Below are 19,051 nucleotides of genomic sequence, written 5' to 3' on the forward strand. Positions count from 1 at the left end.
AAAAATACAAAAAAATTAGCCAGGTGTGGTGGTGTGCCTATAGTCCCATCTACTTGGAGGCAGAGGTGGAAGATCACTTGAGCCTAGGAGGTCGATGCTGCAATGAGCTGTGATTGTGCTACTGCATTCCAGCCTGGGCAACACAGTGAGACTTTGCTTCAAAAAAAAAAATGTATATATACACACACACACACACACACACAATTACTTAGAACTAAGTTTTTAGATTATATTTCTTCAGAAATGCCAGGAAGAGGTAGGTGGAAGACAGAAAGACAAAAAACTGGGGGATGGGTGGGATGGAAGGGCACATTCTGGGTTCTGCTTTTTCAAGGAGGGTGGCTCTGAAATGATTTGTTTTACATATAAAGGTTCTGAATATGATCTGTGGGGTGGGGTGTGTATGTTGAAAACTGCTGCTCTGAATAATATGAGATAATATATAAAATACAAATCCCTAGGTTCTCTGATTTTGATACTTAAATGCAATATTTAAGAGACTATATTGGTGATGCATCAGACATGTTTAATATCTATAATATCAGGCAGGTATTTAAAAAAAAATCAAGTATTTCCCAATCTTTTTTTTTCTTTTGAGACAGAGTGTCATTTTGTTGCACAGGCTGGAGTACAGTGACACAATCATGGCTCACTGCAGCCTCAACGTCCCTGGGCTCAGGTGATCCTCCCACCTCAGCTTCCTGAGTAGCTGGGACTACGGGTGTGCACCACCATATGTGGCTAATTTTTGTATTTTTTTTTAAAGATGGGGCTTCATCATGTTGACCAGGCTGGTCTCAAACTCCTGGCATCAAGCAGTCCACCTGCCTTGACCTCCCAAAGTGCAGACATTATAGGCGTGAGCCACTTTGCCCAGCCTATTTCTCAATCTTTATGAACCACTTACACCTATCTTCAGAGCTACTTGCACGTAATATTGTTTACTTACTCTCTTTCTTTAAATTAACTAGTTTTTTTTACTGAGCCTCATTATTTCTGTAAAATCACAGATTTGATATACTTATTGTATTTATACCTATAAGTATTGGAAAAGATGTATTTACAAAATATAAATATTAATTTGTACAATACCCTAAATCATCTTTTGTACCACGAGCCATAGGCATTCTATAATTTGAGGAATATTGCTAATACATAAGGGTTTAAATACATGGTTAAAACCAAAAAGTAGCCTGGGCACAGTGGCTCACGCCTATAATCCCAGCACTTTGGGAGGCTGAGGCGGGCGGATCACGAGGTCAGGAATTAGAGACCAGCCTGGCCAACAAAGTGAAACCCCATCTCTACTAAAAATACAAAAATTAGCTGGGTGTGGTGGCACGCGACTGTAGTCCCAGCTACTCAGGAGAATCACTTGAACCCAGGAGGTGGAGGCTGCAGTGAGCCAAGACTATGCTATCGCACTCCAGCCTGTGTGACGGAGTAAGACTCCGTCTCAAAAAAAAAAAAAAAAAAAAAATCCTAGTCAAAATGGTTTCTACGCTGAGGATGTACTTGGGTGATTTTATGAAAATAAATTAATACAACCAAGACTGGTTGGACACAGTGGCTCACGCCTGTAATCCCAACACTTTGGGAGGCTGAGACAGGAGGACTGCTTGAACCTAGGATGTGGAGGTTGCAGTGAGCTGAGAGTGCACCACACTGCACTCTCACTTGGGGAACAGAGGGAGACTCTGTCTCAAAAAAAAAAAAAAAAAAAAAAAAAAGAATTCGGTCCAGTCTAGAAAAGTAGCAAAACCAAACAATACATCATGTTTGCATGTTTGCAGGTGTAGTTTTATTTCACAAAAACTAAAATTACACAAAAACTTAAGTCATACTCTCATCACCTTGGCTTTGGTCCTATTGCACTGTGCACCAATTTGAACATAAAATTCAAAAACCGGATATGAAAAGCATTTTTTAAAATTTCCTTACAAATTAAAAAAAACTGAAATCACCTGTGCTCACAGCAATGCTTACACTTTTTCTCATGTGCAAGCCAGGGGAAGACTGTGCTTCCATGGAAACCAACTCCATTTGTCTTCCAGTTTGCACTGTGTCTTCAACGGTGGTTGTCTTAGGGGAACAGGGCGTCAGAGACTGTGCTTCCAACAAACGCTGAATCTGTATCAATTAAAAACATACTTTAAACTGACAGGGAAGTAATCAACAAAATTGGCTGCAGTTTAATAATGAATTACAAAGCACCCTAGTTATAAGAAACTGACTTTCAAGTCTATTTTCTCACATTTCAACTAGACCATACCATGAAACCTATTCAATATAGAAAGCCATTATCACTAGTAATTAAGAAGCACTTTAAGTATACTTTTTTTTTTTTGAGACAGGGTCTTGCTCTGTCACCCAGCCATGCTGCAATCATGACTTACTGCAGCCTCAACCTCCCGGGCTCAATCGATCCTCCCACCTCAGCCTCCTGGGTAGCTGGGACTACAGGCATGCACCACCATGCCTGGCTAATTTTCGCATGTTTTGTAGAGACGGAGTTTTGCCATGATGCCCAGGCTGGTTTCGAACTCCTGGCCTCAAGCAATCCGTCCACCTCAGCCTTTTAAATATACATTTAAAAGCAAAACATAAAGGTGTTTAGCTTAGTATTCATAAGTAGATACTCATGTAAAAAAGTGTGAATCGTTAATATTTCAAACAAACATTCTATTCCTATTTCACTTATAAATCAAAAGTTAGATTGGAGGTATACTCTGATTCCATATACCAAATACTGAACATATCACACAAGATTATTATAAAGGTAAATCAGAATTGCCCAGGTTTGGCCATGTTGAAATTGGATATATTAATAACAATGGCTAACAGTTACTGAGCGCCTGTTGTTTGCAAGACCCTATTACTACAGGCATTTATGCATGATTTTTTACAACAATCCTCTGAAGAGTATACTACAATTAAACCTTTTTTTACAAGTAAGAAAATCTGAGGCAAGGAAAAAGTTAAGTTACTTGTACAGGTCATATAACAAGTAGCAAATCTGAAAGCTGAGGTTCAAACACCAAAAGCCTCCCCTCTTCCTTTTTAAATAGAGATATAATTCACGTACTATGAAATTAGCTGCTTTAAAGTGTACAATTCAGTGGTTTTTGGTATACTCACAGTGTGCAACAATCACCACTATCTGATTCTAGAACACCTTCATCAAACCCCCAAAACTCTGTACCCATTAGCAGCCACTCCCTATTGCCCTTCTTCCCAGCCCCTGATGGTCTAACATGATTTCTATCTCTGAATTTGCCTGTTCTGGACATTTTATATAAACAGTACCATACTGTGGCCTTGTATCTGGCTTCTTTCACCACTTGGCATAATGTTTTGAAGGTTCAACCATGTTGTAGCATTTACTAACACTTTATTGCTTCTGATTGCTGAATAACATTCCCTCATATGGATATGTCACATTGTGCCTTTCCACTCATCAGTTGACAGACATTTAGGTTGTTTTCATTTTGGGCTATTAGGAATAACGCTACTATGGACATTCATATACAGCTTTTTGTGAGGACATATTTTTTTCACTTCTGTTGGTTATGTAACTAGGAGTGGAAGAGCCTCCCTTTGTAAACACTATGATTTTCTGCTTCTCTACAAATGGCACTACTGTGCTCAATATAATTAATTTTAGTGGATTAACCTTATTAATATAGGAAAATCAGTATCATCAATCAATTATTAAGGTCAGTAGAAATATAAACTGCGCTAATAGTATAAAATGGCATGTGTATTTATAGTGGTTTGGAGTACGGGCTTTGGTATCATATGGTTATAAGTTTAAATCCTACCCTGCTACCTTTTGGAAAAGTTAATCACTATGAGCTTCAATATCACCTAAAACTAAGGTTGTTAAAAGAGATAAATGAAAGTTATAATTTGTTGTGTACTTACTATAGCTAGATCCCATACTAAGCACTTTCCATACATACATACACACACACATACACTCATTTAACCCTTAAATCTGCAGATAATACTGATAATTTTTCCTATTTTATAGATGAGAAAAGTGAGGTGTAGAGAAATCACATAGGAAATGCACAATAAAAGACATTACACACACTCAGGTCCTAAAATTGATCACCCAGTGTTTTTAAAACATTAATCACTAGAATTCTGTAGTACATTTTAACATTTGAAATAGCTAATATTCTTTCTTTCTCAAAACTTTTCTTTTTTGTTTTTTTGAGATGGAGTCTCACCCTGTTGCCCAGGCTGGAGTGCAGTGGCACATCTCGGCTCACTGTAAGCTACGCCTCCCGGGTTCACGCCATTCTCCTGCCTCAGCCTCCCAAGTAGCTGGGACTACAGGCACCAGCCATCACGTCCGGCTAATTTTTTCTATTTTTTTAGTAAAGACCGGGTTTCACCATGTTAGCCAGGATGGTCTCGATCTCCTGACCTGGTGATCCGCCCACCTTGGCCTCCCACAAGTGCTGGATTACAGGCGTGAGCCACCACGCCTGGCCTCTTTCTCAGAACTTTTAAGGATCATCTGGCAGGACTTCAGTGTTATTTTTCAAAGTTTCTCTCCTCAAGCTGCATCTTCTCCATTAGAAAAAAAAAAGCCATTGAAGTTGGAATATTAAAATATAAAGCTGTGGGTGATTAAATCAAATGGTAACTAGTAGTGGTAGGGCAGGCAGATCAGTGGAGAAGAATATAGTTCAGAAATAGATGCAAACATATGATACTTTCATCATACAATAAAAAATGCATCTCTCGCTGGGTGCGGTGGCTCATGCCTGTAATCTCAGCACTTTGGGAGGCCAAGGCAGGTGGACTACCTGAGGTCAGGAGTTCAAGACCAGTCTAGCCAACATGGTGAAACCCTGTCTCTACTAAAAACACAAAAATTAGCTGGGCGTGGGGGCGCATGGCTGCAATCCCAGCTACTCAGGTGGTAAAGGCAAGAGAAGCACTTGCACCCAGGAGGCGGAGGTTGCAGTGAACCCAGATCACACCAGTGCCCTCCAGCCTGGGCGACAGAGCAAGACCCTGTCTCAACAACAACAACAAAAAGCATCTCTAAATCATTCATAAAAAGATATGTATTTACTAAATAAATATATGAGGCCAGTCATCTGATTTAAAAAAAAAAAACTTACTAAATAAAAAAGAAGCAACAAATATAATCCTGGAGGGAGAGGGAGAATTTCTTAAAAAGATTTTTTTGCCAGGTGCAGTGGCTCACGCCTGTAATCCCAGCACTTTGGGAGGCTGAAGCGGGCGGATCACGAGGTCAGGAGATTGAGACCATCCTGGCCAACACGGTGAAACCCTGTCTCTACTAAAAATACAAAAAATTAGCCAGGTGTGGTGGCGGGCGCCTGTGGTCCCAGCTACTCGGGAGGCTGAGGCAGGAGAATGGAGTGAACCCGGGAGGTGGAGCTTGCAGTGAGCTGAGATTGCACCATTGCACTCCAGCCTGGGCAACACAGTGAGACTCCATCTCAAAAATAAATAAATAAATAATATATATATATTTTTTGAGACAGGATCTCAATCTGTTGCCTAGGCCAGAGTACAGTGGCACGGTCTTGGCTCACTGCAGCCTCAGCTTCCTGGGCTCAAGCAATCCTCCTGCTTCAGTCTCCCAAGGAGCTGGAATTACAGGTGCACAACACCATGGTCAGTTATTTTTTTATTTTTAATTTTTTGTAGAGATGGAGTCTCACTATGTTGCCCTGGCTGGTCTCATATTCCTGGGCTCAAGTGATCCAACCACCTTGGCCTTCCAAAGTTCTGGGATTACAGGCATGAGCCACTGTGCCCAGCCAAGAATAAATTTTTTATAATCTTGAAAGGAAGAAGGCTTTTCTAAACATAAAACCCAGAAAGAGAATGACTGATACTTTTTTTTTTTTTTTTTGAGACAGAGTCTCGCTCTGTCGCCCAGGCTGGAGTGTAGTGGTGCAATCTCAGCTCACTGCAACTTCCGCCTCCCAGGTTCAAGCAATTCTCCTGCCTCAGCCTCCTGAGTAGTGGGATTATAGGCGCTCGCTACTACGCCCAGGTAAATTTTGTATTTTTAGTAGAGACGGGGTTTCACCACTTTGACCAGGCTGGTCTCAAACTCCTGACCTCAGGTGATCCAACTGCCTCAGCCTCCCAAAGTGCTGAGACTACAGGTGTGAGCCACAGCACCTGGCCTACATTATTTAACTGTATCTAAACTGGAATATTCTATACAAAACAAATGGTTAAAATGCAAAACACTTAAGACTAAGAAATACCACATACATATACATATATATGATAAAGGACCAATTTCCTTCATATACAATGAACTCTTATAAATAATAAAATAATCAATTACATATTCTTTTTTTTTTTTTTTTTTTTTTTTTGAGACGGAGTCTCGCTCTGTCGCCCAGGCTGGAGTGCAGTGGCCGGATCTCAGCTCGCTGCAAGCTCCGCCTCCCGGGTTTACGCCATTCTCCTGCCTCAGCCTCCCGAGTAGCTGGCACTACAGGCGCCCGCCACCTCGCCCGGTTAGTTTTTTGTGTTTATTTAGTAGAGACAGGGTTTCACCGCGTTAGCCAGGATGATCTCGATCTCCTGACCTCGTGATCCGCCCGTCTCGGCCTGCCAAAGTGCTAGGATTACAGGCTTGAGCCACCGCGCCTGGCCACATATGTTAATATAATGTAAATTAAAACAACTTCTAGGCCAGGTATGGTGGCTCACACCTGTAATCATAGCACTCTGGGAGGCCAAGGCAGGTGGATCACCTGAGGTCAGGAGTTCGAGACCAGCTTGGACAACATGGTGAAACCCCTGTCTCTATTAAAAATACAAAAATTAACCAAGTGTGGTGGTGGGTGCCCATAATCCCAGCTACTGGGGAGGCTGAGGCAGGAGAATCACTTGAATCCCGGGGGGCAGGTGGTGGTTGCAGTGAGTGCAGACTGCGCCATATCACTCCAGCCTGGGTGAAAGAGTGAAACTCTAACTCAAAAACAAAAAAACAAACAAAAAAAACACCTTCTAAGACTGGTAATAATTTAAGTTTGCCTAATGTTGCAGATGTGGATGTGGAAAAATGGTTTGGGTATATTAGATTGGTATAATCCGGCATCATTCATCTCATCTAGAAAAATAAATAAATAAATAGATATAGCCTTTCCAGCAGCCATTTTCACTCATTCAGGTAACAAACTATGTATTAAGCAACAATTACACATCAAGTACTATTCAAGGTGCTAAGAAAACAGTGATGAATGTGAGCTCCTTCCCTGGAGCTGACTTTCTATCACAAATAGAACAGAAAAACGTGATTAAGGACCTGAATGATGAGAAGGAAATAGCCATTAGAAGGGCCCCAGGAGGATTACTTCAGGCAAAGGGAACCAAAAGCTGAAGAACCTAAAGTATAAACATGTTCTGGCATTTTTAAAGAATAAAAAGTTAAAGAAAAAAGCACTAGTGCATAGCTAAAGGGTAGTGAACACAGAAGACAGTGATAAGAGATGAGTTTGCAGAGAAAGACAAGCCAAGTCACAAAGGGCTTTAAGGGCCAAAGTAAAGCATCTGGATTTTATTCAAATTGCAACGGAAATCCACTGGAGGATTTTAAGCAAGAGTGCTACAATCTTACCTGGGCTTTAAAGATGGTGTGGGAGGCCGGGCGCGGTGGCTCAAGCCTGTAATCCTAGCACTTTGGGAGGCCGAGACGGGCGGATCACGAGGTCAGGAGTTCGAGACCATCCTGGCTAACACGGTGAAACCCCATCTCTACTAAAAAATACAAAAAACTAGCCGGGCGAGGTGGTGGGCGCCTGTAGTCCCAGCTACTCGGGAGGCTGAGGCAGGAGAATGGCATAAAAACCCGGGAGGCGGAGCTTGCAATGAGCTGAGATCCGGCCACTGCACTCCAGCCTGGGCGACACAGCGAGACTCCGTCTCAAAAAAAAAAAAAAAGATGGTGTGGGAAAAACAAACAAACAAAGATGGTGTGGTGTTTCCAAGTATAGAGAACATGAGGGGATAGTACTGGATGGAAGTGGTATGTAAGGGTGTCATCAGACAGTAGTTTGAATTAGGTTAGTAGTGGAAAAGATAGTAAAGAGTAGTTAAGTTCAGGATATATCCACAAAGTAGAGCTGGGTTTGTGACTCCTGAGAATTTTCCCTGAGTGACGAGATGAGAGGTGATACCATTAACTAAGATAATAATAATGTAATAATAGTAATAGTTAACATATATTGAGTACTAACTATATGTCAGCAATACTTTACACCTTTATCTGGTAATTCATTCAAATCCTTAGAACTCCATACAACTTTGCCATATATGTTAAACAACTGAAAAAAATAAATTAAAAAAAAAAAGAACTCGATACAACTTATGTATATCCCTATTTTGTATGTGAGAAAACTGAAGTCAATGAGGTAAGGTAACTTATCCAAGATCATATAACTTACACTACCCACAAACTAGATTAGAATCCAAGGAGTCTGGTACCACAGCCCACTCTCTTAACCCTTATACCAAAATGAGATTTGCAATACTAGAACAGGAACAAATTTGGGTATCTTTGAACATTTAAAATGTTTATGCCCTTTGGCTTCACAGTTTTACTTCTAGATACTTGCACATAGGTAGTAAGATGCAAATATAGGAATGTTCAGTGCTGAACTGTTTGCAATAGCAGAAGCTTTAAATGGTTGAAATAATAGGAGAACAATTAGAAAATGTATTATATATCATTATAATAGAAACCCATGCAGGGCAAGGGAGTTCAATATATACTTATACAGAAAATGTATAAGATACTTTTAAAAAAGCAGTACCTAACAAAAATGTAAGTTCATATATATATATATACACACACATAAGGAAAATACTATGTGTATTTACACACAGAAGCATTTTCCATATATTTCATATTTTCTAAATATAATGATTCAGATAGTCTAGACCAGGGCCTGTGATCTGTAATATTACATTTTAAGTATACAAATTCCAAGTAACTAAGATTTCTAAATAGCATAATGGGTCCTTTTAGCCTCTGATTAGCCTTTTTTTGGACACGACAGGAAATAAGTGACAAATAATTATTTTCAACGTAAAAATATTTAGGTATATTCAAATTTTTGCTAAGTGTTTATAATGTTAAAATCCAATTTATATTTTACATTATCTGGGAGTGGTGACTCACACCTATAATCCCAGCACTCTGGGAGGTCAAAGCAGAAAGATCGCTTGAGCCAAGGAGTTCAAGACCAGTCTGGGCAATATAGTAAGACCTCTTCTCTAAAAAAAAAAATTAAAATTAAAAAAAAATTATACTTTACAATTTCAAATTTACCTATGTTTAAAAAAACAGCAGAGCTAAATTCTTCTCAGGTGTTCCTATCCAAAGCGTTTTCACTGATTTGAAAAATGTCATTGTCTTTTTTTTTGATAAAATGCAATTTTATCAAATTTTATGAAACAAAGATTTTTTTTTAAAATCATGTATGGCCGGGCGCGGTGGCTCACGCCTGTAATCCCAGCACTTTGGGAGGCTGAGGCAGGTGGGTCATGAGGTCAGATGATTGAGACCATCCTGGCTAACATAGTGAAACCCCCTCTTTACTAAAAATATAAAACATTAGCTGGGCGTGGTAGCAGGCCCCTGTAGTCCCAGTTACTCGGGAGGCTGAGGCAGGAGAATGGCGTGAACCCCAGAAGTGGAGCTTGCAGTGAGCTGAGATTGCGCCACTGCACTCCAGCCTGGGCGACAGCACGAGACTTCATCCAAAAAATAAATAAATAAATAAATAAAATCATATGTATATATGCACATTATACATGTATTTGCATAGTTATAGGAGCAAGAAAAAAATTAAAACTACATTTCAGGTTGTTCCCACTGGTGCTGGGGAGAAAGAAAAGAACAACTGTTTTGGGGTAGGTATGTGGAGGAAGGATGTCAGTGAGGAAAGAAGAAAAAAAGACAACACTAACACACTAAACACTGTGCAAGGATATAATTAAGACAAAGAACTCCGTCGAGACTAGCCTGACCAAGATGGCAAAACCCCATCTCTACTAAAAATACAAAAACTAGCCAGGCATGGTGGCGCGTGCCTGTAATCCCAGCTCCTAGTGGGGCTGAGGCAGGAGGATCGCTTGAACCTGGGAGGCAGAGGTTGCAGTGAGCTGAGATCATGCCACTGCACTCCAGCCTGGGCAACAGAAGAGACTCTGTCTCAAAAAAAAAAAAAAAAAAAGACTAAGAACTCTGCAAGAGAGGTTCTGAAGAAAGGGAACGTTTCAGAATACAAGAAGTAGAGTAAGTCCAGTATAGATATACAGAAAGGTTCCAACTATTTGTTTAAGGGCAGACTGGCTAAGAGTTATATAGGGTTGACAAACTAGAGATGAAGCAGAAGCCACTGTCCAGACTTTATATTCAGCTGTATATAAAGGTTTAATTATAAGAGACTTTTCATTAGAGGCAAAAAATAAAAGAAAAATACAATTCTATTGTAGGTTAGGATATGCGTAAGATGGTTCTACTACTAACTAGCAATGTGGCATTGGGTTAAATTATTCTCTCTAATCCTCATTTTACTTACCTGTAAAACAAGAGGGCCTAGAATTCAGTTTCCAAGGTCCTTTCTAATTCTGACATTCTATAATTCTATAAAACGTCATTATGGAGGAGAGGTGCCAGTTTTTAAGAAATCATAATACCAATAATTTAATAGAACTAGGAAAGCACCAAGCAAACCTGTGCCTGAAGTAGTCTCAGCTGTCTGTCTTGTTCTGTGAGAAACCGATATGCATCTGGAGATAGTCCCATCATTCCATTATCTGATTCAGTCTTGGGTGTGTGCATGCACACTGTGCAAAGCTGTGGGTTACATGAGTCCATATGTGAAGGTAGTCTTGCCACAGGCGATGGTTCTATATTGCTGTGGGGAGAACAACTGTCCATACCTCCCTGAGGTCTCAAGGTTATAGGACTACTTGAAGAACAGAATGCATTACAGTTCAGAGCTGGACATTCACTTGGGTGAAATAATGAATGCTTTTGAAGGGCTCCAGACTGGACATCTTGAATGGATCCAACTGTGTTTGCTCCTTGCCAAGAATTTAGCGGACTATACTGAATATGACTATAATGCTGACAACACCTGCAAACGCTTGTGGAACAGTAAGATGGCGGTGGGGGAGTAGGTATCTGAAGTTCCATTGGTCTTCCTGAATTATGGGGTGAAAAAACAAAATTGGGTGGTTGGGACTGCGGGGCAAGAGAAGACTGCCTAGAATTAAGTTTGGAGGGTCTTATAGGATACTCTTCATTTTGTACATTTCCAGCAGAAACTGTTTGGAGCTTTTCAAATATATCAGGAGATGTTCCATTATGAGAAGATGGTTTAACAGTGTTCCTACTATGGGGGTTCCCTTTCTTACAGGCAGGTGGCTGTCTTACTTTGCACTGTCTCAAAAGAGCTGGTTTATCCTGGTTTAACTGATTTGGTATTCCTCTCAAGGAAGGCTTTCCAGCTTCAACTTCTGGACTGTGTTTCTCATCATAAAGCTGGGGTTGCAAAGGCTTCAAGTGTTCCGAGTGGTTAATCAAAGGAGGATTTTCATTATTCACCATTTCCAATGGAGTAGGCAGAGGGTTTGATTCTATGAAATTGCCATCCAACACAAGTGAAAGTTCAGGAACTGATGGTTGGATCTTAGAAATCTACAAATAAGAAAGAAATAGAAAAAAAAGGTTTTAGGAGAAAATGTATACTTTACTTTCCTCAGACCAGTATTTCCCAAATTATATCTAATTACATATTAACAAGTGTTCATTCTTTTTTTTTTTTTTTTTTTTTTTGTGCAGTGGCGCAATATCGGCTCACTGCAAGCTCCGCCTCCCGGGTTCACGCCATTCTCCTGCCTCAGCCTCCTGAGTAGCTGGGACTACAGGCGCCCGCCACCGCGCCCGGCTAATTTTTTGTATTTTTTTTAGTAGAAACGGGGTTTCACCGTGGTCTCGATCTCCTGACCTTGTGATCCGCCTGCCTCGGCCTCCCAAAGTGCTGGGATTACAGGCGTGAGCCACCGCGACCGGCAACAAGTGTTCATTCTTTATTTAGACCATCAGCAATTTTTTTCTGGGCATGTTTTATGTGCTAAGCACTAGGAATACAATTGTAAGCAAAATAAACAAGGTCCTTGCCCTAAAAAAACAAAACTAAACACTTCCCAAACTTACTTAATGGAACTCTTTTTATTAAAACACTAACACTGCTAAGATCACAGAACATAATATGAGAAACTGTTTTATACAACTTTTTAAATCCTCTCTACAAAAAATTGTCACAGCAGAATGTCTTCACAGATCTAGTAGCAAATGTTTATGTACCTTAAATAGTAAAATCTTCCAATAAATATGTCAGAATATTTCTCCACTAAGAAGTCACTCACTGTTATCCCTTCTATTGATATCAACTAAGAGTAAACAAAATACTCGCTGTGATGATTTTGGTTATAATTTGATATTAACTTTAAAAAATCCTTCCCATTACTTTTTCTTCTAAAATAAGTAATTACACCAATTAAACAACAATTCTAAAATAACCCACAGGTTGGTAGCAATCAAAAAATTATGACAAGAATTTTAGCAATTAACCTCTGAAATCAAGTATAATGTTTTCTCAGAATATAGTGATAAAATCCAACGTCAAGCTCTAGTGATAGTATACAATGTTGAGTCTATATGGTTATTAAAAGCACCAGATTCTAAAACCAAACCTCCTGAATTAGAATCCCAGCTTTACTACTTACTAGTTGTGTGATCTTGGGTAGGCAACTTAACTAATCTATGTCTCAGTTTACTCTAGGAAGAAATACATGCTTATTACATAGATATTACACATATGTATATATCATTACATATAACACAAATTATTATATATAACTGTGAAATACTTATATCTCTATATATAGATATAACCATAGAGACAGAAATAGCTAGATATATCTAAGAATGATACTTAGGTTTCAGGTAGTATTATTTAGTGTTTTAACCATGAAGAGACTTAGGTCTCTAACCACAAAAGTGAATGCATTTTAAAATCAGTAATACCTTCTGACTCACTGGATGAGGACTAGGAATTGGTCTTGGAGAAAAATCTTCATCTTCAACACCAGAGTTGTGATCACGTATTGGCATTTTCCCAGGAGATAACTTTTGGGAAGACCTAAAGAATAGAAGGGGAGACCAGAAAAGGCTTCGGTAATCCAGTATTCTTTCTTCTTCTAAAAATTGAATAAAGTCCTTTAATAAGTTGCAGTAGTACTCAGATCATTTAATTTAGTATCTGACAACCACAAATTATTTTATATTTCAGGCCAGTGTTAGTTGACTAGGGAAGCTGGCCCAGCCAGCCTTAATAAACTACCCTATTTACCTGATCATGGCAAGTTTAACCTTGTATTGTTAATGTCACAATAAATCAAGTCATTGGGCACCCTCTAGTTGATCACTTTGATAAATATAGAAACAAATAAGACATAGTACTTGCTGTCAAAAAATTTATAATCTAGTATTAAAGGTATTAAACACACTATATTACAAACCCTCTGTATTACAAAGGAAAACCAAATAAGGAATTATATTTTCCTATGTACTTATATCTGTGATGGGAAAATACTTTGAGAAATCAATGTACTACCCTCCCATTGAGTCAGGAATACTCATTGTATCACAGATGGCATGCCCTGGCAAAACAAAAAGTTTCTGAGTGCTGGTACCGAGTTTTAAAAGCTGAAATTAGTGTTTAAGACTAAAGATTTGGAATACTATATGCATCAGGCTTTTTCACATCCTACACTAGACAAAGTCTCAATAGGATGCGTTAGGGAAAAGAAAAGCCAGAATGAAGCTAACAGCACTCAGGATTAATGGGATCTCTAAAAAAGCATCCTGCATTCTGTTTCATACAAGTTGAATCCTACCTAGCAGGAAGAACAACAGAAACTCCAAGGCAGATTTGAAAATCAAACAGCAGAAGAGACCTTTTGCCCTAAACTCTGATTGTCTGAAGAGGCAGATCTTCACAGAGTTCTTTCTGTACAAGGTATTACAATGAAGCAGTCAGAATGTCTGCATGATTATGTCTAAGCAGAAATGTGTCTCCGACAGCCCCACAAAGCTCTTCTCCGACACCCAAGACAGCTTGAGATATATAATGATATTCCAAAGCGCTCAGTGCAGCATGGACAGGAAACAAGAAATCCAGTGGCCTGAATAGGGTCAAAAGTTGCAGCAGGAACTTGCACAAATCTGACAAAGACCAGATGCAAATGAAAACACCTCAGCAGATTTTAGCCAGATGGATGAGAATCATGTCACCCCATATCACCAGTACTGGCATACCACTGGTCCCCTCTATATTACATATAACCCCAGAGACAAGGAAATAAAGAAACCTTGAATTAGGTGAAATTTGGTGTCTATAATCCAGTAGAATAAATAGGGGCTTAAATAGATATTAATTTCAATTACTAATTTTTTTAAGTTACATTCTTTTGTACACCTGAGTTGTGGCATGGAATTAATATCTGTTTTGTACTTAAGATGAGCACACACACAAAACTGTTGACACTGAGCAATAAAATCCATTTCTTAGCTTTTTTTTTTTTGCAGGGGATTGGGGGCGGGGTGGATACCGTCTCGCTCTGTCACTCAAGGCTGGACTACAGTGCCACGACTTCAGCTCACAGCAACCTGCGCCTCCAAAGTTCAAGGATTCTTGAGCCTCAGCGTCCCAGTAGCTCGGACTACAGGCACGTGCCAGTATGCCCAACTAATTTTTGTATTTTTAGTAGACACGGGGTTTCACCACATTGGTCAGGATGGTCTCAAACTCCTGACCTCAGGTGATCCACCCACTCTGCCTCCCAAAGCGCTGGGATTACAAGCGTGAGCCACTGTGCCTGGCCTATTTCTTAGCTTTTTTAGTACCCAAGGCAAAAAGGAAAAACTTCAGGTTGTATAGTTATAACAACAGTATTTTAGGAGAGACAAACATTTTGATAAAATTTAAAATGACTGTTCCTCATTAAAGCTTTGGCCAGAGTGGAAAATAAACAAGGTTTTTTAACGTTATTTTTTTTGAGGCAGGGTTTCACTCTATTACTTAGGCTGGAGAGCAGTTGGCGTAGCATGATCATGGCTTCCCACCTTGACTTCTTGAGCCCAAGTGATCCTCCCACCTCAGCCTCCTAAGTAGCTTTTAATAATAATCTTAAAGAAAGTGCTATTGTCTCCTTAGTTTGGCTACTTCTTCCATAATTATTCAATAAATGTTGAATAAGGTCTTACAATTTAAGACAGCAAAGATGTTCCTGGCTGGGTGAGGTGGCTCAAGCCTGTAATCCTAGCACTTTGGGGGTCCAAGGCGGGTGGATCATTTGAGGTCAGGAGCTTGAGGCCAGCCTGGCTGGCCAACGTGGTGAAAACCCATCTTCACTAAAAATACAAAAGTTAGCCGGGCGTGGTGATGCACACCTGTAATCCCAGCTACTCGGGAGGCTGAGGCACGAGAATTCCTTGAACCTGTGAGGTGGAGGTTGCAGTGAGCTGAGATCACACCACTGCACTCCAGCCTGGTAACAGAGTGAGACCCTATCTCAAAAAAAAAAAAAAAAAGATAAAGACTGACTTCCTGGAGGGAAAAGGAATTCTGCCAGCAGACTGCCTTTAGACTGAAACTGCAATTCTTCCCTGGGTGTCCACCCTACCAGCCTACCTGTAGACATTTTTTGTTTGTTTTTGTTTTTTCTTTGAGACAGGGTCTCATTTTGTCACCCAGGCTGCAGTGCAGTGCCATGAACATGGCTCACTGAAGCTTTGACTTCCTGGGCAAATGATCCTCCCACCTCAGCCCTACAAGTAGCTGGGACTACAGGCATGTGCCACCACACCCAGCTAATTTCTGTACTTCTTTTTTGTTTTTGTAGAGGCAGGGTTTCGCCACATTGCCCAGGCTGGTCTCGAACTCCTGAGCTCAAGCAATCCTCCCGCCTCAGCCTCCCAAAGTACTGGGATTAAAGGGGTGAGCCACTGTGCTTAGCCCCTACCTGTAGACTTTAGATATGCCAAACCTTCACAAATACAGAAGTCAGTTCCTTAAAACAAATATCTCTACATACACACATCTTGTTGTTTCTGTTAATGTGGAGAACCCTAATACAAGATAGTATCTTTTTTTTTTTTTTTTTTTTGAGATGGAGTCTCACTGTGTCACCCAGGATGGAGTGTAGTGGCATGCTCTCGCCTCACTACAACCTGTGCCTCTTGGGTTCAAGTGATTCTCTTGCTTCAGCCTCCTGGGTAGCTGGGATTACAGTGATACACCACCAGGCCTGGCTAATTTTTGTATTTTTAGTAGAGACGGGGTTTCACAACATTGGCCAGGCTGGTCTCGAACTCCTGACCTCAGGTGATCTGCCTGCCTCTGCCTCCCAAAGTGCTGGATTACAGGCATGAGCCACCAGGCCCGGCCAGGAATGTCTTCTTTACCACAAAAGGTAGAATATACTGACCCAAGAAGTCACAAGACGGCCGGGTGCGGTGGCTCAAGCCTGTAATCCTAGCACTTTGGGAGGCCGAGACGGGCGGATCACGAGGTCAGGAGATCGAGACCATCCTGGCTAACACGGTGAAACCCCGTCTCTACTAAAAAATACAAAAAACTAGCCGGGCGAGGTGGCTGGCGCCTGTAGTCCCAGCTACTCGGGAGGCTGAGGCAGGAGAATAGCGTAAACCCGGGAGGCGGAGCTTGCAGTGAGCTGAGATCCGGCCACTGCACTCCAGTCTGGGCGACAGAGCGAGACTCCGTCTCAAAAAAAAAAAAAAAATTGTGAAAAGGCAAAAAAATAATTTTATTTAATTATTATACTCCAAGTGTGTTTTAGAAGTTTTAAAACAATTTTTTTTTTTTTTTTAGGTAGGAGTTACTTTTTTTTGAGACAGGGTCTCACTCTGTTGCCGAGGCTGAAGTGCAGTCGTGCAATCTCAGCTCACTGCAACCTCCACCTCCCGTGTTCAAGCGATTCTGCCACCTCAGCCTACCGAGTAGCTGGGATTACAGGCACACTCCACTGTGTCTGGCTAATTTTTGTATTTTTAGTCGAGATGGGGTTTCACCATGTTGGCCAGGCTGGTCTCAAACTCCTGACCTCAAGTGATCTGCCCGCCTTGAACTCCGAAAGTGCTGGGATTATAGGTGTGAGCCATCACACAGCAGCTAGTAGTTACTTTTACAGTAGTTTATCTGATAGGTCCAGATTTAAAACTATAAGGAAGCACTGGGGACGATGGTTCACACATGTAATCCCAGCACTTTGGGAGGCCAAGGCAGAAGGATCACTTGAGACTAGGAGCTCAAGACCAACCTGGCCAATACAGTGAGACCCCACCTTTGATTTAAATATTAAAATAAGAAACTTATAAGGAAGGAAGAACAAATGGAAAGCACTAAACAAAACAGGAAGCAGATTCTTTCTAAGCAAGATAATTTTTAACAAATACTTTTGTGTTTTTCCTATATAATACATCAACCCAAATGAAAACCATATTAGAGTTGCCATTTCATTAAAATTACTATCCAACTTCCTAATGAATATGAAGGAATGCATTTAAAGCAAAGACATTTATGGTACATAAGATTTAAAAATCGTTTCATCAGAAATAATTTAGTTATTTTAATTACTCGCCAAAAACTAATAAATGTAATTTTCAAAAAAACATACACATAATAATAAAAAGATCTTTTACCTCTTAATTGAAAAATTCTTGGAAGCCTTACTGAAAAACTCTGTTTCTACATTTTGGCTTTCAGCACTCAGTTCACAACGGATTGGATTTTTGTCAGGAGGTTCAACATTCTGAAATGAAGTAGGTCATATTTTGAGATCTGACTTAAATAAGAACACCAGAGAATTCTATTTAGATGAAAAGTAGCTCTGAAACACTAGATGATGGAGTGGCAGACTTCTGATTTCTGTAACTGTAACCTTCTTTTGTAAACTGTCCAGTTCCCTGCTACATAAGTGAAAAAGTTAATCACTTGTGTTATAATCACAGATTCAGTGAATATAACTATGAAATGAGAATACCATCTAAAGAATAAAATGATAAATGATATGTCTCTAAAACAGAAATAAAGTATTAGATCTCAATTAAAATGATTATATGTATAATTAAAATACAAAAACTTCATAGCTTACATAACCTATATATAAAATGTACATAGATATATTATATAAGTATATTTTATATATAACATATATGTAATATAATGTATATATTATATCATATTAAAATATATATTTATATAAAATATATAGATTTATAACCTATACCTGATCTCAAAGAAGGTACTAAATAAGATCAGAGTGGACACACGTGGTTATTTAAAAGTATTCAGTATTTTTCTAATAAAGAATGTACTTTTATTAGTCTGAGACCTAAAATAACCAATAATTTTATTGAAAGGTAGCCTTTGAATATTTTCGTATAATGACACGTAGTTTCAAAGATCTACTTCCTCTTTTTTTTTTGATACAGAGTTTCACTCTTGTTGCCCAGGTTAGAGTGCAACAGTGCGATCTCAGTTCACTGCAACCTCCACCTCCCAGGTTCAAGCGATTCCCCTGCCTCAGTCTCCCAAGTAGCTAGGATTACAGGCACCTGGCACCATAGCCGGCTAATTTTTTTATTTTTAGTAGAGACAGGGTTTCACCATGTTATCCAGGCTGGTCTCAAACTCCTGACCTCTGGTGATCCGCCCGCCTCGGCCTCCCAAAGTGCTGGGATTGGAGGTGTGAGCCACCATGCCTGGCCTAAAGATCTACTTTTCCTACGATCATCATCTAGTTGTGTTTCTAGGTATTTTATTAGATGATATAGTAACAACCTATTCTGATTCCTTAGATACATAATATAAATAATGGCCTTTAAGTATAAAAAACCATTTGTTATTCCCATACATTTTAAAAATAATAAAGTCAT

The 19,051-nt window shown here is 39.8% G+C and overlaps 1 protein-coding gene across 1 annotated transcript in view; it reads right to left on the reverse strand.

The window, feature by feature from the left end:
- Positions 1–19,051, reverse strand: part of STIL (STIL, centriolar assembly protein) — a 62,579-nt gene that overhangs the window by 19,204 nt on the left and 24,324 nt on the right. Inside the window, exons 11-14 of the mRNA XM_025394708.1 lie at positions 17,816–17,925; positions 13,118–13,232; positions 10,757–11,725; positions 1,965–2,130 (exon numbers count right to left, since the gene is read on the reverse strand). Coding sequence (XP_025250493.1) covers positions 1,965–2,130; positions 10,757–11,725; positions 13,118–13,232; positions 17,816–17,925 — 1,360 coding nt within the window. The remainder of the gene's footprint in view (positions 1–1,964; positions 2,131–10,756; positions 11,726–13,117; positions 13,233–17,815; positions 17,926–19,051) is intronic.

Source organism: Theropithecus gelada, chromosome 1, assembly GCF_003255815.1.
Source record: "Theropithecus gelada isolate Dixy chromosome 1, Tgel_1.0, whole genome shotgun sequence".
Taxonomy (NCBI): Eukaryota; Metazoa; Chordata; class Mammalia; order Primates; family Cercopithecidae; genus Theropithecus; species Theropithecus gelada.